This window comes from Amphiura filiformis, chromosome 15, assembly GCF_039555335.1.
Source record: "Amphiura filiformis chromosome 15, Afil_fr2py, whole genome shotgun sequence".
NCBI classification, from domain to species: Eukaryota; Metazoa; Echinodermata; class Ophiuroidea; order Amphilepidida; family Amphiuridae; genus Amphiura; species Amphiura filiformis.
In genome coordinates this window covers 29,188,747-29,215,390 of record NC_092642.1, presented here as the reverse complement: position 1 = coordinate 29,215,390, position 26,644 = coordinate 29,188,747, and the positions used below count along the sequence as shown (strand labels likewise).

Below are 26,644 nucleotides of genomic sequence, written 5' to 3'. Positions count from 1 at the left end.
AAAGAAAGAAAGAAAGAAAGAAAGAAAGAAAAAAAAAGAAAGAAAGAAAGAAAGAAACAAAGAAAGAAAGAAACAAAGAAACAAAGAAAGAAAGAAACAAAGAAACAAAGAAACAAAGAAAGAAAGAAAGAAAGAAAGAAAGAATCCATTCCTCCTCCTACTTTTACATGTCTTTTTACCAGTAGCGTGACCAGCGGGTAGGGAAAGGGGCAGAGTGCCCCTCCTGACTAGAAACGGTGCCCCTCTGACAAGAAAATGTTTGCCCCCCCCCCCTCCACCACCACCAAGAAAGCTGGCTACGTCCCTGTTTTTCCTCCCCTTTGATTCAATTCTCAATCCTTATACCTGCTATCGCATTTGCATCTTCCCTTTACAAAAAATAAAAAAGAGACCTCGGATAAAAAAAATGAAAGAGAACATCGGACAAGCAAAGGAAAAGAAAAGAATAAGGGAGCCCGTGGCCAAAATTCAACCCGACCCGATTTTGGACCAAAATACTATACTCGCGCACATTGGCCCAATAACGTTATTTTTTTGGAAGCTTGAAGACTTTAATATGTACACATGCTCTCTAAAAAACAGTATACTACCTATAATCATGATAATATTCCACTAAAAATACCTTGTCAAAATGAGGCAACCGGGAATGGTTCGTCTTTGCCACCAAAACAGGAAAGACATTTTTATTTTGCCCCCACCCCGGCCAAGAAAGTTGGCTACCATTCATCCTGGTATTTTCGTCTCAGATTCGTCATTCTAGAGCTGCTCTTCACCAGCAAAAACAAGAATTTTGTTATAAAGTTTATTCAAAACGTTTAAATGTCGGGTTATATACGGTAAAGGTCATGATAACGTTTTTAAAACGTTATTGTAAAGTATTTTGGGCAAACTTTTTTGGCAAAATTGTTTGCCAACACTTAAATAACATTCTGTCTAGAATGTTTTGCATCTACTAACTCCAATTAGGCTGGAGTTAGCGGAATAGAGGTTATCCACTTCACTCATGTGTGACTTCTAACAAAAGGCACTGGTTCCCGTAGTATTCCTCATTCAAACTAATTCAATGCACGACCTCGGAGTTACCTGCATGACTTTGGCGGGCTATTTTGAAACAGTCATGGTTGCACATGCAGGTACTTCTTTAGAATGTCCTAAACAAGGTATAGCAGTCGTTGATAGGATATGCAGCTTATAGAACATGGAGAAAGCGAGGCCATACGCCCAATTTTGAAAAGTTCATTTGCCAAGTAACTATAAGGACTCTATAGCTGAGATTTGTTACATAATGTAGTACACGCATATTATAGAGTTATATTGTGTTTAGCATTTTGCTCATTTTAATCTGCATAATTAATTAGGATTAATTTCTTGAAAAATTAAAATCAAATCTAATAGCTTCTAATTAATTGTGCAGATTAAAATTAGCAAAATTCTGAACGTAATACTTCTGTTGTACTTGTAGGCCTACTATGTACATTACCAAGTCTCAGATAGATAGTCATTAGGCTACTTGACAAATTAAGGGGCGACCTACATGTCTCATTCTTAGGTACTTTGTCCTGAAGGCGAGCTCTACTCCTTGACAGTTCTAAACTTTTCCGACTGCGAAGCTGCTGAAAATCTACCAATTGTCTCGTAGTCTAGCGGCTAAGCTCTCAAATTGGGTACCATTGTGCACTTTGCGATAAAAGCGTGAACGGTCAGAAAGAAATATATAAATCGTTCAAAATAACAGTGGATGGATCAAACACGTGTCCTGTCCAGTATACACCTGATGGGAGGGACTGGGTAAGTAATGATAGTTGGTGTTCATAATTGTGTTTCATATAAGACACCGTGGACTGGACACGGACAAATCAATAAGGGACAGAAAGGAACAGAAAGACATAGAATGTCTTATACAGACCTCACCTATCTGCTAATGTAAAAGGTTTGGTGGCTCTGAAAAGAGCCGTTCACTGAAGAATTGCTTGTTCTCAGTTGACAAGGGGCAGTCTTCTCTAAACGGCTCTTTTCAGAGCCACCAAACCGTTTACCTTGTTTCAGTTTCAGTTTCAGTTTCAGTTTATTTTCACCATACAATATTATACAATCCAAATAATGAAGGAAAACATTGGTGGGGAGACCAAAAAGAGCAAGGCTCGAAATGTATGGTCACCCTAGAAGTTGCAAATGATGATAATTATAGATTACTACCTTAAATAACTACTAAAACATGACAACTACAAACACGGAACAGGACTGGGTAAGTGCAGAACAGGACCGGACAGGACATGTGCAACTAAACACTAAGGTGAAGGCAGTGATGATGGCATATAGCAAACTTATAAAATAAAAGTTATAAAATAAAACAAACCAATTAAGTTACTGGTAATATGACAACAGATATGACTTATATTTTCTTTTAAATACATACAGTGATTTGGCATTCTTTAACTCTTGCAAAATTGTATTCCAAATCAGAGGACCTTGTCTTCTAATTGTATTTCTTGCTAAATCAGTATTGAAATTATACGGACGATAAAATGAGGATATGCGGGTGGGGTAGCTGTGAAAGGACCTATTTTGAATGAAATAATCGGCAAAATTAACAGGAAGGTTATTGGAAGCATAATTGTGCATAAATGAACAAAGGGTCAATTTGTGGATGTCATAAATAGTCAGAGTATTAAAATTCTTAAATAAAGGCTCACTGGCTCGAGCATTGGCTCGAGCTCGAGCTCGAGCATTGGCTCACTGGCTCGAGCATTCTTAAATGCTCGAGCCAGTGAGAATTCGAGCAGATCCTCATAATTCTTTTTTGTTTTAGATGGATTGAGTGGAGATTGGTGTTATTTGAATCTGCCCAAATTAAATTGCAATAAGATAGGTGGGGAAGCACAAGAGTATTGTATAATGAAAACAATGTTTTGGAAGGGAGAACTTCTTTAAGGCGATACAAGATACCACAATACTTAGATAAAATATTAACAACATTTGAAGTATGTTTTGACCAAGTTAAAGACTCGTCTAAGAGAACTCCAAGGAACTTTGTTTGGGAAACTCTGGAGATTTTGACTCCGTCAATGAAAATATTTAAATCATTATACACACGATTGCTATACCTGTTTTTAAACATAATGTAATTTGTTTTGTCTACATTTAACGACAACTTATTTGATTTAAACCATACAGAAAGCTTATCTAATTCCTGGTTAACAATAGTTATTAAATCAGGGAGGTTAGCATGCGAAACAATAACATTTGTGTCATCTGCATAGGTTACAAAAGCAAGTTTATCAGAAGAAAAAGCAATGTCATTTAGGAAAATGATGAAAAGTAAAGGGCCTAAGACTGAACCCTGGGGCACACCACATGTTATATTACGATATGATGAGTTACATTCATCTAAACAAACATACTGAGTTCTATTGGTAAGGTAACTCTTGAACCACTCGAAGGCACTTCCTCTGATACCATAATGATGTAGTTTATCAAGAAGAATGTGATGATCAATCGTGTCGAAGGCCTTCGAGAGGTCCAAGAAGATGCCCATTGTATGTAATCTTTTATCAAGGTTTGTAGCAATCTTATCATAGGCGGTAATGAGTGCCATATAAGAGGAGAGCTTTTTTCGGAAACCAAATTGACAATTATGAAGCAAATTATGACATTCAAGAAATTTATACAATCTTTTATGAATAATACTTTCAAAAATTTTGGAAAACACAGGTAAAACAGATATAGGACGATAATTGTTACATAAAGTAGCATCTCCAGATTTGTGAATGGGAACGACACGTGCAATTTTAAGTTCATCTGGTACAATACCAGAGCTGATAGACAAATTAAAAACATGACATAAGGGTATTTTAATTAAATCAATAACAATCTTGACAATGTCTGGTTTAACGTCATCAAAACCACTGCTAGTACCAGCTTTAAATGAAGAACAAATATCAACGACTTCCTCAACATCAGTTGGAGATAAGAAAAGAGAGTGCATAGGTGATGGAACTGAATTGAGAAAATCATTGAATTTTGTTTGAGTTGAAGGAATATTACTAGCTAAATTGGGACCAACATTAACAAAGTAATCATTTAAACCATCAGCAATTTGCTGTGAATCGGAAACAATAGAACCATTAATGACAAAAGAATCAGACAAAGGCTTCTTCCTTCTATTACCTAAAAGATCATTCAAGACACCCCAAGTCTTTTTAAGATCACGTTTGTGGACATCAAGTAAGTTACAGTAATACTGCTTTTTAGATGCACGAATAACAGAGGTCAGTTTGTTCTTATAATCTGACAAGGCACGCTTGTTAGAAGCAGTTGGTGATGATCTATACTTTCGGTAGAGTTTGTCCTTTCTGCTGATAGACCTAAGAATTGCCTTGGTGATCCATGGTTTATGAGGAATGCCTTTAGCCCGAGAGATACGTTTGCGCTTAACAGGAAAAGAGCGATTGTACAAATCATTGAATTTTGTAACAAAATTGGAATAGGCTTTCGTAGGTGATAAATCATTCATAATATTATCCCAATCTGTGAGCTGAAGATGATTCTTAAAGCAATTAATATTATCTTGATTAAATGTACGACAATTGATAAATTTAGGACTATGTTTATGTAAATCAATAGCACCAGTAACTTGAAATACGGGATAGTGATCGGTAATGTTATTAACAAAAATACCCGACTTAATCTGCTTACTAAGAACATTTGTGAATATGTTGTCAAGAATCGCTGAGTTATTAACAATACGTGTAGGACGGTCTATAAGTGGAAACATATCATGAGAATAAAAATTATTGACAAATTCATTAACCTTGTTGTCGGTGTCATAATGAAGAATATCAAGATTGAAGTCACCAGAGATATAACACAATTTATTTTCAAGTGAAATACGATCGAGACAGTTAGACAAATCAGAATTAAAAGAATCAACATTAGTACGATGGGCACGGTAAACATTACCAACAATGATGTTTTCATTCAGAATGATCAATATCATTACGATCAACTTGAATCAAATTTAAATCGGGTCTGGCTTTAAAAGATAATGTATTATGAACATAAAGAGCAGCCCCGCCACTTCTCCTACCTTGACGAGGGATACTTATCAAATTATAATTGGAAATGTCAATCAGGTTTGAATGATCCTCCTTGAACCAGGTCTCGGACAGGGCAATAATCGAAAAGGTGAAATTCAAATTTGAAATAAATGCATTGATAAAATCCTGGTTCTTGTTAAAACTACGTACATTTAAATGCAAAATAGAAAACCCAGCTTTAAACGACAAGTTAAAGTCAGATGAAGGATCAAACACATAGTTGCAAGAATTTAAAATGCCAAGGTTTTGAAGGTAATCATGCGATTTGTCATTGATACCAACTTCAAATAAGAAAGGATTGAATTTTAAATCTAACATCTTATTATAATCATAAGAATTATTGAAATAACGAATAGTAAACAGAAATTCACCATCATCAGGAATGTGATTAAATGGGAAAATATCACCAGAGCATTTGTAACAGAACCAATTGTCGTCTTCAAGATTACCATAAACACATCTTTTATGATACATAGCTTTACAGAACTTACATTGAATAGAATTGCAATTCACCTTATAAATATACTTATTACATTGATTACACTCAGCCATCACACTACCAACATATAACAAACAAACACAAGAAACAAAGAAAAAAAATAATACACGAAGAAAATCGAAAAATCTAAACAAGAATATGAAATAATAAGAGAATAAATATATGCAAAAAATAAAACTGGGTTGGCGGGTCAGGGACACGGCCAGCACAAAAAAAAAGTGATTATTTCATAGGGACATTAAAAGAACATAAAAGAGATGAATAAAACATGTTAGTGGGAAATGGAAAAGAAACTCAACAAATGGTGATGAAAAATGACTAAACATACTAAAGGCATTAATTAATGATCATGAAAACATATGTCTCAAGCAAACAATGTGTGAAAAGAGATTTGTTGAAGTAAACCTTGTATAATCCAGGTTGAAGTACAGAATCATATTAACATAAGAAGATACTTGATTTAATTTACAACTGCTACGGAACTACTTTGAAAAACAGTGATTATATCGGTGACAAAAATATTGTAGGCACCAGAGGGTTAGACCTCTAACGTTTCTGAAACAGCAAGTTAATTTATCATCAAAAAATTAATAGTAATATTAATAGCACTGATATTTAAATATATCGAATTAGAGTCAGATATCCTTTGCAAAAATTTGATGATGATTCAAGTCATTTATGAAAGTCATATTGAGCTATTTAGAATGGCACAATAGAGACAAAAGCTCAGTGCAGCATTAATCAGAAACATAGAGTTTATTGTCAATAAATAGCTTAACTTCAGTTCCTACTGTCTTGATAACAGCCTTCTTGCCATCCGCAATTGCTTGTCTCTTGATCGGCAAAAGCTGCTGTCTTCGCATCTGCAATTCCCTGGGTAGATGAGGAGATATTCCAAAACTGCCTGCGGATTTCTTCAAACGAGGGGCCAATCGGAGCACATGGTCCCGATCTTTCATCTGAATAAATTTGGCGATGATTGGGTCTGGCTTAGATTGGTCACTGCGCTTAGAGGGGAGACGGTGGCAGTTAGCAAAGAGAGTTGTTTCTGAGTTCTCGTACTTTAACTCATCCTTCAGAAAAAACGCAAGACTGCCTCACAGTCTTCATCGGCTGACCTCTTCTCAATACCGTAAAAGAGGAGATTCGCTTTTTACTGTACATATCTGCTTCCAGACGTTGCTTTCTCAATTCCGTAATTTCTTTCATTAGCAAGTTGCGAACCCCAGGTACTGTTTCGTCTTTAATTACACGCACTTCGTTGTCAACAAAATCCAGACTCAATTTCAGGTCAGTTACATCAGATTTAATTTCGGCAATCTCGGATTTAATATTCTGAATTTGTTTGGAAATGGAAGCAAAGTTCTGCTTATTCTCCAGTCTCATAGTGTCTAAAAGGGCTTTCAATTCGGGATCCATCACGAATTATAGTTCGTAATCAGCCGAAGAGCAATTGAGTGACCAGCTGGTAAAAGGTGCGGTGGAGCGTGGTAAGCACACGTACACTCAAATAAGAACAGTTTATAATCCGCCGAACAGCATGCACGTACACAAATACAATGTAATGGTGAGCACACGGTGAATACGGAAATTGAATGAAGCGGTAAACACACAGTCTGTGGCCGATGAATATGAGACAAAATCAGTCAAATTTAGCAACGGAAGGCTTTAAAAAGACATACCAAGCAGATGTGAATGGTCAGGAGAGTTCCAATAATCAGATGTAGTAAAAATGTAGCATAAAGAATCCCGTTATCTGTCACATAGCTGGGCCATACACGACGACACAAAATTAAACGTGTGTACTAGTGTCCGCCATCAATCGATATCCAAAAGGCGAGATCTGCTTGTTCTTCGATGACAAGAGACAGTCTTCAATGAACGGCTCTTTTCAGAGGCACCAGCAGGCAAGGGTCGACTCCCGGGGGTCGACTTACATGTCTCATTCTTAGGTACTTTCCTGAAGAAGTCAGAGCTACTTCTGACGAATGCTTGACAGTTCTTAACTTGTCCGACGGCGAACCTCCTGAAAACCTACCAATTGTCTTATATATAGTCCAGCTGTTAAGGTCACAAACTGGGTACCATTGTGCACTTTGCGATAAAGGTGTGAGAGTTTCCACACATGAAGTAGCCTATAAGGTCCAAACTTTTATTTAAGATGTTGGCCATTTTGGATTTGACCCCTTTGACCGATATTCGAGGTCACAAAGTGTCATATATAGACTAGGGGGAAATTTGAAAATGTTCCAACCTTGTTGAAAGATATACCAAATTATTCGTCTGATCACAAGGATGTCAAAAATGGACATGTTTATTGATATGGATTTATTCTATAGAAATACGATTTTTTGGGTCAAAATGTATTGCGTTTTTGGTTGTACATGGGTAAAATTCAACTTGCACAATACTTCAGGTCAGTGGTGTGCGCAGGATTTTTTGACTGGTGGCACACTTAAAGGCCCATTCAGTGATTTGCTCATCCGGACGATCGTAAAATTCATCAAAATTCAGATTTTGGTACCTTTGTCATTGATATAGATATGCTAACATAGCATGCGAGTGGTTCAGCCGAAAGCCGTGTATTTCAGACAAAATAAGACATTTTACACGAATCTGTAATTTAGATACTGACAGTAGGCCTATCTAAATTAGCTACATGTATTTGAATGAGGCTTCAACTTTGTCAGTAGTGCTGTTTTCTTCGTTTTTTGCCAAATTTGTCACTTCAAAAATACCAAATGACAATTTGAATGACTTATCCTTCACTTTTAAGCAATTTATAAACAATTTAAATTTTTTTACACTTGCGCTGGGATCACTGAATGGGTCTTTAACAATTAATCCTGTTCTCCCGAATGACTGCGCCCAAAAAGGTTGACCCAATTTTTTTACATGTTTGAAAAAGTTTAGAATGAACAATGACAACTCCAGTTCCCCCCGAATGACCTTTTCCCCCCGACTGATAGGTCAAGCTGGGGGACTGTGCCCCTGACACCCCCTTGCGCACCCCACTGCTTCAGGTAAGCAGTTCTTGGGGCTATCTTGGGAAAATAGTGGACGGATGAGACTCAGACGATGACACGTGAGATATTTTATAATTGTCATGATGATATTTGAAATCGTGTTGTTCTCATATTTTTTTATTGTATCAAATTCAAAAAGATTGACGTCGTCAAGTTGATTCGGAAATGACTTGATAGTATCGAAATGTACTTGAGCCTATTGTTATCATCTAAATTTAAATTTTCAGACACAAGATAATATTTCTCTAAACACTTTCAGGTTAAAACAATATGCACACCGGATAAGTATACACATCATCAATGATCTTATCGATAACCCTGTGTGTACCCCGTCCTATATATATTACCGGACCGGTGTTAGTTTGTTGCATAGAGTTTCTCGAGTTGCATCCCATGCATAGGTGGATTGATTTGGTGGAACTTGACTTTGTTTCAAAATCTACTTAATTTTAAGTATTCTTCCAACTTTCTCTATCATCTTCTATAATCTACATAACGCGGTACCGGGGAACGATGAGGTTTAAATGTATTCAAGTGGCGCTGTTTGTCTTTATGGCAAGCGAGTGGTTGACTGATGCCAAACCAGCTTATATTGCGGATTCGGCGATTGAGGCGCACCAGGATGACGAATCTGTGAAACACGTCGCACGACGAAGCGTGACAAACAAACAAGAGGCAATGGTGAGTAAATAGAAAGTTAACGTATTTAGTAGTTTCGCATACCGACGAACGCGTGATAATTATTAGCGGGCACTTTGTACTATACTGACAGAAAAAATGCGACGTTACGGTATCGATTTTTTTGCGGTCTAAAACGCGTCGCCACCGTCGGTAACAGAATCGCTTTAATGCCACTATATAGTCCGGCGTCCTGCGAGCGTTTCCCCCTTTGCGGCAGACGCAGAGGTTTATTTTCTGCCAACGTCTGCCGCACTAGTGACTAATTTTCCGTAGCGTCTTTGACAGAGGTCCATAAAGCGAAATAAGCTCCGAACAAAGCTATTTGGAAAGAGTGTACTGGAATGGCGCATCAACGCGACGGAAAAATGCCTGCAAAATTGCTGGATTGAACTACCGGATCAAAGACCACTATAAATTGCAGTCCAGCGCCTTTTTTGTGTGCGTCTTGCTGTTGCATCGGACGTATGGTGTCCGCGGCAACATTTAGTAGGCCCTATAGATAAAAATTTAGCTCAAGACAAAAAGCTAGCTGCTGCGGCAGACTCTGCGGAAAACTGAAACTACGTCTATCGCAACGGTCATAGACGTCAAACTATTGATAGTGGCCTTAAAGGAAATTTGATGCATACCGTCATCATTATGTTTGTCATTTGGCTATAATATAGGCAAACAAATGTATGATGATCCTGAGCCTAGATTTGAGAAAAGAATTCGTACGAAATTTATGGCATTTTACGAAAAGACGAAATATCAACATTTGCTTTGTCAAAAAATAATATATATTTCAACAGCTGGAGTATAGGCCTATTATAGGCAAGTAAAGTGGGAGCGGAAGCCATTGAAATTTAGGGCATATAGGCCTACATGTACCGGTATTTTATTTTGCCAGTATGATGAATTTCGGTAACTGATGGACCGATGCGCGGGAATTTTATCATAATTATTTTGGCCCACCAACACGTTGTATTTTCGAGCTAAAGGGAAGATATGTACGAGGCAATTATTGCATTCATTATTTCTTCTATTTTATAGTACGTTAGGTGGGACGTCCCCTATGCAATATTTTGGGGAAAAGTAACAGTCTAGCGGTCAAAACTTCAACACAACCATAACAAAATACACTATGCCAGAATTTGACATTATTTGGAGGAATCTTTAAAATTTATTTGTATTAACTTGTAGCTTTAAATATTGGAGCCTTAGCTCGATTTTTGAAGGGTAATTGCATATGCATGTACTAATTGATTCCTAACTTAATTCTTTACTTCAGAGCTATCTAAAAAAATATAATCACATGTCAGAATCAGGAGGAGATTCAGATCTGTATGATGCGTTGACGTCTTTCCAGATAATGACCAATATCACTGTAACAGGTATTTCTAAACTCTTTTTGACTTGACATCCATCCAACTAATATCCAAGGGCGCGGTCCATTGACTACCGTAAAAACTCGATAGTTAGCATATGTACTTACTATCGGGCGCTTTCAAAACATGCAAACATAAAGAGCCCCATCCACAAAAGTATAAAGGGTTTGAGCAAATTATCGATACACATAGGCCTACATGACATAGTTACATACGATCAAGTAAATGTGTGTCCCAACCCCATTTACCTCAGTTGCTAAACATGAAGCACCGAACTTTGGTTAATTTCATGTTTTCAAAAGCGCTCGGTATCACTTTTTTTAACTATCGAGTTATACGAGTCCGCAAAAACATGTCAAAGGCCAAAATCATCATGATAATGGTATGATATCATGATCTTTGGTACGATTTTTCCACTTTTCAGGTGAGATGAATAGTGAAACTATGGCAATGATGAGCAAAGATCGTTGTGGTGTTAAAGACAACATGGGTATGAGTAATAAAATGAGAAGGCGACGATATGATGCCATGAACAGGTGGCCTGAAGATGAGATCACATGGAGAGTCAGTTCAGTCACAGATAATCTCAGCAGAAGAGACATCGTTGACACTTTGGAGAGAGCTTTAAGCGTAAGTTTTTTCATTGAAGTATTTCCTTATTACTTTCAAAAGGATACACTTGTATGTCTCTTTTTTCATAATAGCTAGGAATAAATGCTTCTCAAGTGGAAGGTCACTCAAATTATCCAAGGTCACATGGTTTTGTAATTTTCTCTATATGGTATGATTTGAAGTGACCTCCACCATGTCCACTTTAGATGAGTCTGGTATTCATTCATAGCTATTATGTAAAGTGCATCAAGTACGTGCATCCTTTTTGTTTACTTATTGCGCAAGGGAGTGTTGACCCGTCTTTCTAAATGTATATTTGAAGTGTCATGCCAACGTCTTTGTTATTTGAAATTCACGCTGATTTGGAGAAATCCTGAACAGTCTGGTAGACCATGTAATAACGCCAAAAGCTTCACAGAATTCACGGGGTTCGATCCGATTTCTCGAAATCTGGTTAGTTGTCAGGCTTCCTATAAAGCTAGCAGGCTAGCCCAACCAAATTGGATCTATTTTATTGATTTAGTGAAATTGTAAGCACTTGTATAGACATGATAGAAATGATTGGGCTTAAGATGTTTAAGCCTAGTGGCTAGGAATCATGCTTCGAGAAACCGGTCCGACGGAAGAGACCATCGGTTAAGTTTTCAAATTTCCCTATAGGTTGTGAAAGCAGTTGGCCTAATCTCATCGGGTTTTCTATAATGTAGGTCTACTAAAGTGAAATTACTTCAGACATATATGTCAGGGAAATTGGTTTGGGGGTCATGCTCAAATGTAGGCCTAACACTCACAGAAGCTCAAAGACACATGCAATGGGCAGAGACTAAGGATATGGTCTCTTCAAGAATGGGTAGAATTGGGATCGCACCGCACTCAATTAGTAGAAGGCCTATACACACATTACTCACTTACCTTATGTTCTATTGTTTGTTCTTCAGCTTTGGGCTGAGCATAGCGGACTCACTTTCACCCAAATTACGGACCTCGATGCACCTGTCGATTTCAACATTGAATTCAAGGCAGGAGATCACGGAGACGGACCCAATCAGGGACTTATCTTCGATGGACGGGGTAACGTGTTAGCGCACACATTCTTTCCTTCTGGTAATCCGGAACCAAGTCTAGCTGGTGATATTCATTTCGATAGAGCTGAGTATTTTACTCTGAATAGCAGGCATGGTAAGTATGGCGGTATGTTTGTTTGTTTGTTTGTTTGTTTGTTTACTTCTTTCTTTGTTTTAGTTTAATGTTTACAACTTTGAAAACACAAAGACACCTGTAAATGATGCATTGCAGTATTGGTCAAAAGGTCTGAAATCGTCACTGAACTTGTTTAAAGAAACATTGTCTTTGTTCGACATTAGTCTCATCATTAACGCTGGTATAGGGTACTTTGGGACTATACTCGGATAAACATGACTGTATAGAAACAAAATGATTGCGTCTCGGCTATGGGAGTCTTTTAATGCTTTGCGTGCTAGCCATGCGCTTCAATGGAAAAAGTTCAAGTTTTGAAATTATTTTCTCAAAATATCAAGAGCTATCTTAAGAATTACTGAATCAACACTAGGCTTGTTTGTACTCATTTTAGTGCATTTGTCATGCTGATTCCAAATATGGTCATGAATATCACATTTCTGAAATTTTTGAATTTGAATTTTTTTTTAAACTTGTCGTCTGCAGTCGACACCCGCGTGAAGAGAGTTAATGACTGCAAATCTAAATGTGGGTGATGATTTTGTCCGGTGACTGTATACATATTTTCCGAAACAATGAAAATGTCATAATCATACATTTTTAACCCCACGAGAACTACCTGCCGATTGGCCAAAATGAATATTGTGTCCAATTTTGAACCAATCAAGGAGGGTATTAAAACTTTGTCTCATATCCCTGGTATTAATAAGATCATGCAAATGCAAGTTTGACCATGTCATAAATGACAATTGAAATGGGCATTTCAAGTATCAGCCAATCCGAAATGTTGTTAGATGACCAATAGTGTCCAGGGAGGGAGTTAATTAAATCTTGATATGATTGTTTTCATTTCTAAATGACCAAATAAGTAACCAGTCCTTTTAGGGTTTATGGTTTAAAAACCTTTTTCTCTTTCTTTGCAGGCACCAATTTCTTTCAGCTGGCTCTTCATGAACTTGGTCATAGCCTTGGGTTAGGTCACTCTGACAACATGGATGCAGTGATGGCGCCCTTCAGTAAAGAATATACGCCAAACTATTCACTTCACCCCGATGATATTGCTGGTATCAGATACTTGTATGGTACGTTGCGAAATAAAATACCGTAATTTCAAGAATATGAGCCGCACGCAGTACACAATAGCTTCAAAATAATATTGCAGAATCAAATAAAAACATCTGCGTGTACTTAGAGCGACAAGCGATTGGGTAAAGGTCCGTTCATACTACGCCAGTGGGGGGGGGTGCCCGCTCGTCATGGCCGTCGGTTCATGTAAGGCCGTCGGTAGACTGAAGGCGTTGGTGGGAAAAAATGGGTTAACAATAGACTATTTTATACCAAGGGTGACAGAAAAAAGGGGAGAATTATAAAAAAATGATGAAAAATTGTGAATGAAATTGAATTTTACATAAAAATTGTGTGTTTTTATGTTGGTACCGCCTAATATCCTTTTTTTTTTGGGGGGCTCTTCACTTTTTCAAACCATGCAAAAAAAATTGGTCAACAAATCACCCGTCGGCAAAAAATATTTCCGTCGGTACATTTACAAGTTGTGCCCCCTCGGTTCCAAAATCCTGGCTACGCCACTGTACTACGCCGCATTTGCTTTGCGGTGCGGTGCGGTGCATATAATATTGATTACTTTTTGCCGCAACTCAACGTCACTCGTCGCATGTCCAAGTTAAAATAGTTTTGCTGCGTTGGGAAAAGCGCACTACCTCATTGGTCAACTACTAATCGTTTGTCGCTCTTGGGGTGTAAATTCAGTTTAAATTGTAGCGGCTTCTGAAAACTCAATTCATCAATATAATTTGTGGTATAATTGGAAATATTTTGTTTGTTACTGTGTTAACATTATTTATGTGTAATAGTAATATATATTGCGGATATGAGTAGATACTGTACGTTTTCCCTCATGATAATGAAAATCTTTATTTTCAGGTCAAGGGGGCCGTAAACCTGATTACACGATGGCACCTAACCCAGGTAATCCAAGATGCCCGGATGGTTTAGATGCAATGGTTGGCACTAAGGATGGATGGGTATTTGCTTTCAGAGGTTCGTGTCTTTTTATAATTCGTTATTAATCCCGCATAGTGCCGAATAGCATTTTACTATAAACCGCCCCTGTGTAAATCGTGAAGTGCCTCACGCAATTCGCCGAGCGCGGATAGCGACCATTGGATATAATTCGTTATGATGTCCGCATAATGCCGAATAGCAGTTTATATAAACCACCCCGTATACGCGATTCGCCGAGCGCGGGTCGTACCGACCATTGCAAACTTGGCAACGTCACACTCTGTATAGTCATACAAATGCTGTTGTTGACGCGTATGTTTAGTCAATATGTGGTGATCACGACGATATGTACAAGTTATTTTATTACTCAACAAAAGACAAAATGGAGTAGTAGAGCCCTCAATGCTCGCACGTGTTTATTTTATGCAACGATAATGGGCCACAAGACGCCTAACCTAACTCAAACCATTATTAGCCCTAACCCTATAAACCCTAATCCTAAACCCTATAACCCCTAACTCTAAGGGTTTGTGGTATTGCATCCCATTGTGATTGCAAAAAGAAGCTGCCTGGACTGGACACATTGTATAAGAAGAAACTGCTTTAAAGGAGGCATGGGATGCAAAAGAAAGTAGACACAAACAGATGTAACAGTAGGAAAGAAGCGGATGGGAGAGAGAAAAGAAGGGTATAAATAAGAAATGGACAGATAAAAAGAAGAGATCTGATCATGCTGATGGGATCTTAAATTTTGATGTTGATATTAAACTAAATTTTGATACAGGTCGATGGGTATGGAGTCTTGACAAGAAGGGCATATTGGGAGGATGGCCCATGCCGATAGCAGATATCTTCTCTGGACTCCCAGACAATATTGATGCAGCACTTTTCTTTAAAGAACAGTTCCACTTCTTCAAGGTAGGTCCATTCTGTGTATACCTTTTGGTTGTTTTAAAAACACTTCATTCTTTTAGCAGGGTCGGAATTTCGTTTCGCAGTGTGAGAATCAATCTTGATTCTTGTAAAATCAGTTTGCGGGAATCATTTTATTCTTGCAAATCAACTTTTGTGTACACTGCAAAAGTTTGCGAGAGTCCACTTTGATTCATGCAAATCTGTTTACGAGAATCTTTGCGAGAATCGATTCTCGGATTTTCGCCGAAATTCTGACATGGTTTAGTGACATGTTTTATTAGAGTATATTATAATCTGATATTCATAGGCGATTTTGTTTAATCGTGCTCAAGTCTTGAAATCATTTTTTACCAAATCATACTTGACAATAAGAAAGGGTGCGGTCTATAATGTATCACCCTAGCAGGGCGTAAGATAATTCGAGTTCGAGACACAATATGCGAGGGAAAAAACAAAACAAAAATCAGGACTTAGTGGGATTTGAACCGTTTGCATCATTCACGCGATCGCGACAGAATGAAACAATTTTTCAAAATGCGTTTTACACCAAAGATAAATGTCACTTTTTAGTTGTAACTGCACATGTGACAACACCTATGCCAGGAATAAAAAAAGTTTGGCGGATAAGACAGACAATTCAATTGGACAACGACTGCATTATCTAGACTTCTTTGCACAATTAAAGTTATTAATTGGAATGGATTGTACAAGCAGCTTTGTTTTTTGTTCATTTAATGAAATATAATCAAAAGATAGCTTTAAATAGAGACATTGATCATCGCCTAAACATCAATTGTTGCCACACTTTATCATTTTGTCTCCAGGGTCGTCATGTCTTCATCTTTACTATTAAATTTGCCTTTATTGGGAGATTTCCTATAGACAAATATTGGAAAGGTGTTCCCGATGATATCGACGCGGCCTTCCATTGGAGCGGCAATGGCAAGATTTATTTCATCAAAGGTAAGTTAGTACCAAAGTTCTATACCTATTAGTCCCCTGCACTTGGTAAACCGTAGATTACACCCTATGTGTGTACATGTTATACTTTCTAGCTTACTAGTGCCCCCCTTGACAAAAAATGAAAGAAAAAAGTGCCCTCTGACAAAAAAAATGAAAGAGAAAATCAGGAGAGCAAAGGAAAAGAAAAGGGGCAAGGAGCCATTTTCTACCAAAATTCAGCCTGATCATGGGCCAAAATAGTGTAAAATACAAGATTTTTTTCGCGCTACGCGTGCACATTGTAAAGATAAAGCCCTTTCCATCCTGATAATGGGCGAAAATAGTGTAAAATACCAAATTTTTGCGCGCTTCCCGCGCACATCGTCCCAATAAAGCATTTTGGAAGCTCGAAGACATGCAGTCTCTATGTATTTGTATGATGCAACTGTAATTTTTTTCATCTGTGCCCCAAAAATTTTATTTTGCCCACCCCCTTACCAAAAAAAGCTGGCTAAGCCACTGGGGACATTCAGGCTGAATTGTCAAAAAGTGACTGAAAAGAACATAAAATTGGCAATTTTGCCGATAGGTGGAGGGGACACGCCCACTCCCCCCCCCTCTCCTCATCCCCCGTATGATTGACACCCATGCGATCTACGGTGATATATAGGGATAGGGATCATCATGATCATAGCAAACACGAATTTGCACAGTTACGAGAAGTATGAGGCTGACGATACAGGTTGAAAGTCCTTTTATGATAGACGGTTCAATAACAAATTGAAAAACAACATATCAGTGGAGTTCTTTGTTCCATCGGTTTTAGAATAACATAATTTTGCTTTGACACCACAACACATTTAGAATCATATCAATTTGTAAGCGCTCTTTAGCAAAGTCATAGTTCATTGAATTTACAACCGTATGACAAAACAGGCGAAAATAGTATCTTTTTGCACAAGATTTGCGAAAATAGTATCTTTTTGCACAAGATTTGCAATTTAAAGAGCCATTGCTTATTTTAGTGAGGCTATAGTATATGGACAATATGTGTGCTTTTTCATTTAAGACATACAATTTGACAAATATTGTAAGGAACACGGAGGTTTTCACTTTTAAAGCCTACAGTTTGGTCAAAAATGTGCTTGGATAGGTAGTTTCAACAGATTTACCATAGTCGCCTTGCTATAACATTGAATTGCGTGAACTGTTGACCTAGTGACGAAAAGTGTTTCAGGGGGAAGTGTTAGCTTTCGTTTGATATATATATAAAAAAAAGTCTGATTGGATGAAGGGAACACTTGAGGTTTCGACAAAAACCAAACAAAGAGGCCCATTGTTCAGCTAGAAGCTCCACAGCTCTTTTTTGATGCTAAGCATTCAGCTGTGTAGTGTTATCAAAGACTGTGTGGAGACAAATCACTATGTTCACTGCTTGCTTGAGAGCTCTTGGACGAAAATGTGTGCTCAGGTGTATCGAGGTAGACTGTGCGCATGATGGTTTATAAGAGAATCGTTATTGTATAGAAACCTTTCCTTTATGTGCTTGTGAAGATTTCATACGTGTTAATTCAACGCGACTTTAAAAAGGGGGTATTATGGGATGCGACCCCTGGGCATTACAAGAAACTTCGTTAATGTCTCCCTCTATAGGGCCTACTGTCACAACAATAATTATTACAAATTTTTAATGTATTGATATTCTCTATGATCTTACCTTTATATTAGAGTTTTAATTGACTGAATTCGATGAGGAAAACTTTAATTATAATTAATTGTGTCATCTTAAATAAATATTGGTTAATCGTCTTTATATTTTCTTTAATATCATTATTATATATTTTTTTCTTATCAAAAAATCAAATGCATATTGAGAGTTCATATTTTGATTTCTCTTGAATACAGGAACTGAGTACTGGCGATTCAACACCCACTGGAAGAAAGTAGACTGGGGATATCCTCTCCCTCTCCATAAATGGGATCTTGGTTTCGATCAAGTCGACACAGTACTTCAATGGGAAGATAGTCCCACCTACTTCTTCACAGGAAACGACTACTACCGCTATGATGATAAAAGAACAAACCCAAAAAGGTTATCCACGTCGCACGGATCAGTACTGGTTTGGTTGTGGCTTTTCGAACCTGGTACAAGGTGGAAGTTCTGCTTCGAGTGTCCTGCCGAGTGTAATTCTTGTGACCCTCACAGTTATCCGTACCATCATGCAATTGTGCTAATGAGTGCGCGGGTTCCAGTATGGCAGTGTGCCAGTGTGACCGTCTCATTCCTCCGTATACTACCGTAAAACCTCGTCTACAAGCATATGGTGCTTTTGGTGAACGCTAAATTAATCCCGGCGCCATCCATCAACAGAATGATAACAGTATAGAGTTTGAGCAAATAAATAACTAATACAAGTTTATACAAACAAAAACAAGTATTATTGTAATACCAATCTATTGTATTGGCATATTTTCGGCTGTGTCGTTAATTTGCTTTCATCAAAAACACTCTATATGCTTGTAAACGATGTTTTACGGTATTTCAAATCAACACCCTGTAGTCATGGTAGTAGCGATTCGTGTGACACTTTCTATTTTATAAGTCTTTAAAATTAGCTTCTTCTTTGTTTGCCCTTTCCCGACAGACCCTAAATATCGAATGATTTTTACCTGAAATTCCCAAATAAGTGATATAGGCCTACCGGTAACTACTCTCAACCTTAAAGTCATATTATAACATATTTTGCTGAGGAGAACGCCCTCAAAAAATGTTAAATTCTGGTTTTTACACGATTCTAATGTAATCAAGACTTTAGGTGCTGTAGTTTTGTCAAAATCCGAGATTTTGAATAAAACGATGGAACCGGCTATTTATTATTACGATGGAAATATTAGTCGAACACGTATGCACAGTACGCACACGGCGTGGGATACACATACACAATACACACCCAGAGGATCGTACCGTATTACAACCGCGGGAGTACATGCATGGGCGCTAGTACTAGTAGTAAATACCAATTTTCTATGTTTTACCTCACTTGTTCGGCTCAAAATTAAAAGGGGATATATCTGACAGTTCGGTTGAAGAGTATACAATTTTAAGTACACATTTTCCTGTCGGTTGAACTTGAAGAGTATATAATTTAAAACCCGGTTTAAAAAAGAATTAAATGTGCATCGGAGCTGAGATAAATGTGGCGCTATAGACTGTAGTCATGGTAGTTACGTTATAACTCCGAATAACTTGATCATGTTGATACACTTTCATTTCATAAGTTTCATTTGCTCATGTTCCTGGTGATACTGAATGACTCGCACACTTTCACTTTCACGTCACGAGTTATTTATTCTTCTGAGTATTGTGAACTAACAATAACAACAATATTAAACAATGCAGACTAATAATATTGCATAAGAATTTGATATTAAAACCATTTTGAAAAAATAAAATAAAGAACGTCTTATTATAGCTTTCTTTGTATATTATTGTAGATGACAATGAATGTAATATGAATGATGTTTCTAATTCCTAGAAAGTGATAACACAAGGGAGTACATATCTATGGGCAGCCGTTTGGGTCAAACGGTCTCTAAACAGACTAACGAGAAATAATTATTCTCATCGTTAGAGATCGTGGTTCTAGTTACTAACGTAATCTGTGGACACCATGCATATCTCTAATGCGTTGAATATGTGGCATCGTTCTCTTGTTTTTGAGACCTTTCTCTGTTTTTGAGACTTGTCTCTGTTTTGAGACCTTTCTGTTTTTGAGACCTTTCACTGTTTTGAGACCTTTCTCTGTTTTGAGACCTTTCTCTGTTTTTGGCACCTCTCTCTGTTTTTGTTACCTTTCTCTGTCTTTACACATTTCTCCTCTGTTTTTGAGACCTTTCTCTGTTTTCTCTGTTTTTGAGACCCCTCTCTGTTTTTGAGACCCCTCTCTGTTTTTGTGACTTGTCTCTATTTTGAGACCTTTCTCTCTTTTTGAGACCTCTCTGTTTTTGAGACCTTTCCCTGTTTTTGAGACCTTATTGTACTTTTAAAACCTTGTTGTGTGTTTGTTTCTGAGACCTTTCTGTGTTTTTGAGACCTTGTTGTATTTTTGAGACTCTCGTGTGGTTTTGAGGCCCTTTTGGCCCAAACGGCCACCCATACATACCCAGCAAACAAAACGTTTAGCCGAAAATTTTAAATGTCGGGTTATAGGGTATAAAACGTCTTAATAACATTCAGAAAGCATTTTTTGACAACTTTATCCCTATCCCTATGACAACTCGATTTTCATTGTCTAAATCAATAATTATTGAATAATAACACTTTGATGTTTTGCAAAAGTTCATTCTACAAATCATATATTTTGAAAACTTGCTTGGTTTATTGTTATTAATGAGTTATGCACGTAAGGCTTTACAACATAACTCAAGAACAACACGACCTACAAAAGGATATCTATATTTGAATTCTTCTACATGTTCGCTATGAAATGATCAATGCAATTTTTGCCAAAGCTCACTGCCATTCGCAAGATGCTGTGAACTACCAAATCGCAACAATTTAAAATAGTTTCTAACCTTAATCATGTTAATGTTGACAAAACACCCTTTGACGATATTTCAAAAAAGTAATCTTGTTGAAGTGGTTTTTTTTCATGTAAAATGTTTTCATGATCTTTATATAACCAGAAATCTAAATGTTAATTAAAACGTTTGATCAAAATCAACACGTGTCACAGTGTCTATAACACATTTATAACGTTTTCAAAACATTTGTGTGTTTACTATTGGTACATTTTCGCCATACAGAAGTAGTGATGAATGTTTAATCTTTCCAAATGTGCATTTTATTTCCCTCCGGGATTCCCCGGCCAACAATGCTTGTGAACGATATGGCGGCTCAAAATGGTAAAGAAACTTTTGGGACACCCTGTATTTTAAAAAAATTCAATATTTTAAAGACGAACCAATAACTAGGTCATATTATCATATCCAGTGATGGCTACCGGATAGTATAGAACAATAATTGGCAGGATATGTTTGTGGTTACGTTACGCCATTTTTATGGGATTTAAGGGTTCATACCACTAAATCCGCTTGTGAAGTGGATGTGGAGTCATTAACCCATTTTCAGATAATTATGCAGAATTTTGTTCTGATTAAGTATATAGGCCCATTTCACAGTTGGACGTAACTCGACTTATGGCCTAAAACTCGATCGGGCCCTATTTTGCACGTCAAGTCTATGGAAAGCTATTTTGTGGTCGATCATGCCAAACAAGAACGTCTTTTTAAAAGTGCGGCTCGAGCTTCCGAACCTTTACCCATTTCCAAGGGTAATTTTACTGGAAATGTGGACCCATGCACAGTGACATCGCCCCGATATCTTCATAGTAGAAATCGCCATGGTAGGTTGAATCCACAGCCACCCATGACCATTTTATTCGGACCTTATGAGATGCATATTATTAGCGAAGTGACCTGACTAAGGCTACTGACATAGACGGGGTAATTGATTTCTCGCTCTGTGAGCAAGCTTGTATACGACATTGCGGTCAATGGTTATACTCTCTCCACTTGAGTGAGTGCCGGCTATAGCCTGCTGCGCGCTGTCTATCTATCTATCTTGCGGACGCATCCGAGAAAGAGTTTACAATTCTTTTCCAGGAATCTCTATCAGCCATCAGATTTGGGAGGTCATTAATTTCTTGATTGACGTCCCTTGCCACACAGTCGATGTAGTTGAATGGTCTTCTTCCTCTACATGTTCGTGGAAGCCTCATACAGATGACATCTGAAATTATTTGGTCTTTTGCACGGTAGCAGTGGCCTGCAAATCTGGCTCGCCGTTGAGCAACGATGGAGGACACCTGTGGAACACCATCATAGATCTCTGCTTTGGTTTTATGTTCACGCCAGGATATATTTCGAACCCTCATCAACAGCCGGGTGTAGGTACCATCAAGACGGTCCTGAAGATCTTTCTTCATTGTCCAGGTCTCACTTCCATATAAGAGGATACTCTCTATGCAGGCTCTAAAGAAGGCAAGCTTGGTATTTCTTGATATGTTGGACTGCCAGATGGTGTGCAGTTTGTTGCAAGCTTTCCATGCTTGAGCTTTGCGAGTCAGAAAGTCTTTCTTGCTGTCGGCAACAAATGAACCAAGATATTTAAAGTCCGACACCTCCTTGAGTTGTGTGCCATCCCGAGAAAGGATTGGAGTTGGGTTCTTATCTCCATTAATACACATATATTCTGTCTTCTTGGAATTGAGAAAGAGGCCAACTTTGGCGGAAGCATCTTCTAAAGATGACAGAAGATCTTGGGCATCTTGTGATAACGTAGCTGTTAAAGCGATGTCGTCTGCGTAGTCAAGATCGGTTAAATACTTGTTCTTCTCTCTGCTCGTCTTATTGGGCATGATGTCAATCCCTTTGGACTTGTCAGTGTCTATCGACTGTCTGAGGAGATAGTCTACCACTATCACAAAAAGGTAAGGGACCAAGGTGTCGCCCTGCAGGATTCCAGCAGTAGAGAGAAACTCTTCAGTTGGTCCATCACCTGTTTGTACAAAACTTGAAGGATTATCATACATTATTGCAATAGCATTCACAATCTCCTGAGGGATCCCATAATTACGAAGAATATGCAGCATGGCCTTCCGGTTAACACTGTCGAAAGCTTTTGAGAAGTCAACAAACACAATATATGCCTGCTTCTTTGAGATTTTAAGCTCTTCTATTATCCTTCTAAGGGCTAGAATCTGAGGTGTGGTTGATCTACCCTTGCGAAAACCATTTTGGTTACGTCTGAGAATAGGATCTAGATGAGGAGAAATCCTCATGCGCGCTGTAGTCCATACAAGACCAACGCAATATAAAATTGAGAGTCTTGGTCGAATTTTGAGTTCAAAGCGCACGGCCAATTTTCAAAGCGCACGCTAACGACTATAATATCTGTTCAACACGTATTTTCAAGTGTATGAGACCACATCTGGTTTCTTTAGAAAAATTCATTTACGGAGATATTCATCATTTTCTAACTCAGTATCCGAAGATTTTCGTCTGATATCAAAATCGTGCATAGCAATTCACGTGTATCGATCCCGTGTATTCATTTTAATGTCACTGCTGCACCAAATAATTATTAGCCAGGCGATGTCGGTGTGCCATGTCTAAGGATTTTTCGTGGAAAAATATCCTACTCATCGTGAACGTTTTACCGCAGAGGATGCTGGATGGTTGGTCAGCAACTCGGTTGCCAGTTGTGTTTTTCTTCCGGAAGACAAAGACAACTGGCAACCGAGTTGCTGAGCATCCACTACGGTGAACAGAGGATGCTGGTTGCACAGCATCAACCGTTGAAAAAGACGTCTGTAAGACCGAAACGTCCACATTGAATACTGTTTTATTGGACTAGAGAACCATGAAATCTCGTTAACATAGCTACACATGATGGAGAATATTGCTGGGAAATGATAATCATAGACCTATAGCTTATTGTATCTAGTTATACATTTTGCGGACGTGCCTTACACATGGAGCTTAATCCATGGCCTTACAGGTTGTACGTGACAGGTCATGATCATGATCATGCAAAAATAAAAATAAAGTCGACATGGTCAAGGTTAGTACCGCGACACAGGAAACAATAAGGAAACTTGAACAACATTGACTAAGTACGCCTACAAAAGTACCTTGCCCTCTGAGTTTAAAGCAGAATAGGCCTAGTAGGCCTACTACCCTCGTCTTATACTGGTTTCATTCTTGCACTTCATTTCTGCAAGCGGAGCGGCACGCCACTGTGCGGCAGCGGCATGACAATGAAAGCCTATACCGTATATACCGCTCAGCATCTATATCATGTTCTCATAGACGGTACCGCTCCCGAGTTGACTTGAACTTCAAGCGATCTGCCGGTTTGCAAAAAATGATCGACATCGTCTTGCCCAGGCCCGTACGCAGGGGGGGTGCGAAGGATGCGACCCCCCAAAAAAAAAACCAAATTGGAAAAGTCACTATACAAAAGTTCAAAAAGTTCAGAACTTGCGATAGTATCGGGTAAAAAAATCAGATTTTTTTACGCTTTTTTGGACCAAAAAGGTCTAAATTTTGTCCACTTTTACAAAATCGCCCCCCCTTGAAAAAGGTCCACTTTTTCAATATCAGCACCCCCCAAATGAAATCTTGCGTACGGGCCTGGTCTTGCCGCGCTGGCGCTGGTCACCCCTAGCGTTTTGGTGCGACAGCGCAGTGGAGCAAAAACGTCATCAGAGCGGCACAGCGACACAGCAGGAAAGTATGAAACCAGCATTATACCTTGCTCTTCGCGAGCACTGGCCAATCAAAAAAACAAAAATCGCCTTTTATTTTCGGCTGAAATGGTCTGAAATTAAGAATATCTCGCGGGCTTCGCGCGCAAATGTCCCGGCAGTATAAACACGGAACAAAATATGCACCCCCAAAAAAAAACACCCCAAAATTAATGCTTCTGCCACCACTGCCTCCGTATAAACCATAATAATGCCCAATAGTTCTGTCACCCCTTGTCTATAGAAAGAGATTTCCGAATATAATGCCTAACCCGACATTGGAGTAGGCATATACCTATTACCTATACCATCATAGACCATCGAAACACCGATGCTCTATACACAAGCGCAATATAATTTCCGACAAGCCTGGAACTTGGTCAAGAGCTTTATTATGGCCGCAAGTTGTTTGTTTGAATTGTTGTATGTCCTATTCCGAATGGAATGAACTCATTCAGATATTGACCAAAATCTCACTATAACTGACGTAGCCAGGACTTCTTCAGAGGGGTGTAGTAGGGTAGAAGGGCAAGGGGACAAAGCAACTTATGGGGAGCCCCGGGGGAGCCAACTTAAACGAAAATGATCCGAAATGATGGCTCTAAAGGGCACAAACAAAAATTTGATTTTTTAAAAAAAATATTAGGGCGATCATGGGGAGACTTCTCGAAGGGGGAATCTGCCCATTGGCTATGCCATTATGTAAAGAGGTAAACGTGTATATTTCGCATCCTGTTTCCCAACATCCGGGTTCTCTGTTCTTCACGAACAGTCGATGAAACAATTAACCGAAATGAGCAAACCAACAAAAGTGCTGTTTCACCATTCATCATCATCACCATCGACCACTTTTTTGCCTAACATAATAACAGTCAGCTATTAAACTGAATCATGTATTTTGACCATAAATATTTGATGACTAAACACAATTTTTTGCTTGATCAAAACCACATACAAAATGAAGACTATAGAAGGCTACCACAGAGTCCGAGTCCGACGTCTTGATGACGCTTTTTCCGTTGCGAGACGCAGCATCGAGGATAGGAGAACCCGTTTCGAGAACGGGGCGTGGTTCAACTATAGCAAAACCAAGATCAAAATCGGACCCTTACAGCGATTTATATCTAGAGTCCCTTCATTTGGGAGTAAAAAAGTTGTTAGGACCTATATTTCAATCTTTAAAAAAAATAGTTGTCGAAAAGAGCGGAAATCCTACTTTCAGTGAACTCTTTGTTCAAAATATACAATAATTAAAAATCTGGCCCACTTTGGCGCTTTTGGTGAAATTTGTCAAAAATGGTCGGAAGTACGATCCGCTTTTAGCCAAGAATCGCCAATTCAAGACATTTCGGGCATGTTCCCTACAAATTGCGTTCGTTTGTTGATTGTTAGTAGAGAGATTGCGATGTTCCAAACGCAGCACGTGGAACGTACGTTTTTACGTATACGTTAATACGGTGTTTTAAAAATATTGCTAGTCTCGGTTCCAAACTGGATTGTGCTCATTCGTCACGAAGGAGAACAAGTCAGCTGGAATGAAGATCAACGTACGTCCGATGTCTACGTTTGGAAATCGCAATGTCTCTAATATTGTAGTGCTCGTGTGAAGATTGAAACTGGTTTGCAAGTGATTCAGCCTTTTCTTGTTCTATTTAGTACCTCCGTGGTCCTACTTAAAATGTTGAATTTAGTTCTGTACCGTATATTGCTTTGTCATGTTTTATTGTTTACATCGAGACGGTGAAAAAATCTTGAACTTGAACTTGAACTATAGACGACTAATCTGAACGAAAATAGGATAATCACCAACTGAAAATGTTTTTTTAGCATGTGACAATTCCAGTGTGTGACACACTCATTTATACATTTTATGCCGATTCACTTTGCGCATTAATGTTAATGGTATCGTATGCATTAGTCCTACCAGAGACAAGTGATTTGCGCGACGAAAAAGCAAGATTATGCGGAATGTAAATAG

At 38.3% G+C, this 26,644-nt stretch overlaps 1 protein-coding gene across 1 annotated transcript; it reads left to right on the top strand.

Annotated features, from left to right (window-relative positions):
* The first annotated feature begins 8,987 nt into the window (after positions 1-8,987).
* LOC140171470 (stromelysin-2-like) lies at positions 8,988-19,810 on the top strand. Its single transcript, XM_072194740.1, has 9 exons — positions 8,988-9,302; positions 10,573-10,675; positions 11,094-11,299; positions 12,220-12,460; positions 13,402-13,560; positions 14,420-14,536; positions 15,285-15,418; positions 16,240-16,378; positions 18,263-19,810. The coding sequence occupies exons 1-9, from the start codon at positions 9,135-9,137 to the stop codon at positions 18,658-18,660; spliced, it is 1,665 nt and encodes a 554-aa protein (XP_072050841.1). The 5' UTR covers positions 8,988-9,134; the 3' UTR covers positions 18,661-19,810.
* The last annotated feature ends 6,834 nt before the right edge of the window (positions 19,811-26,644 follow it).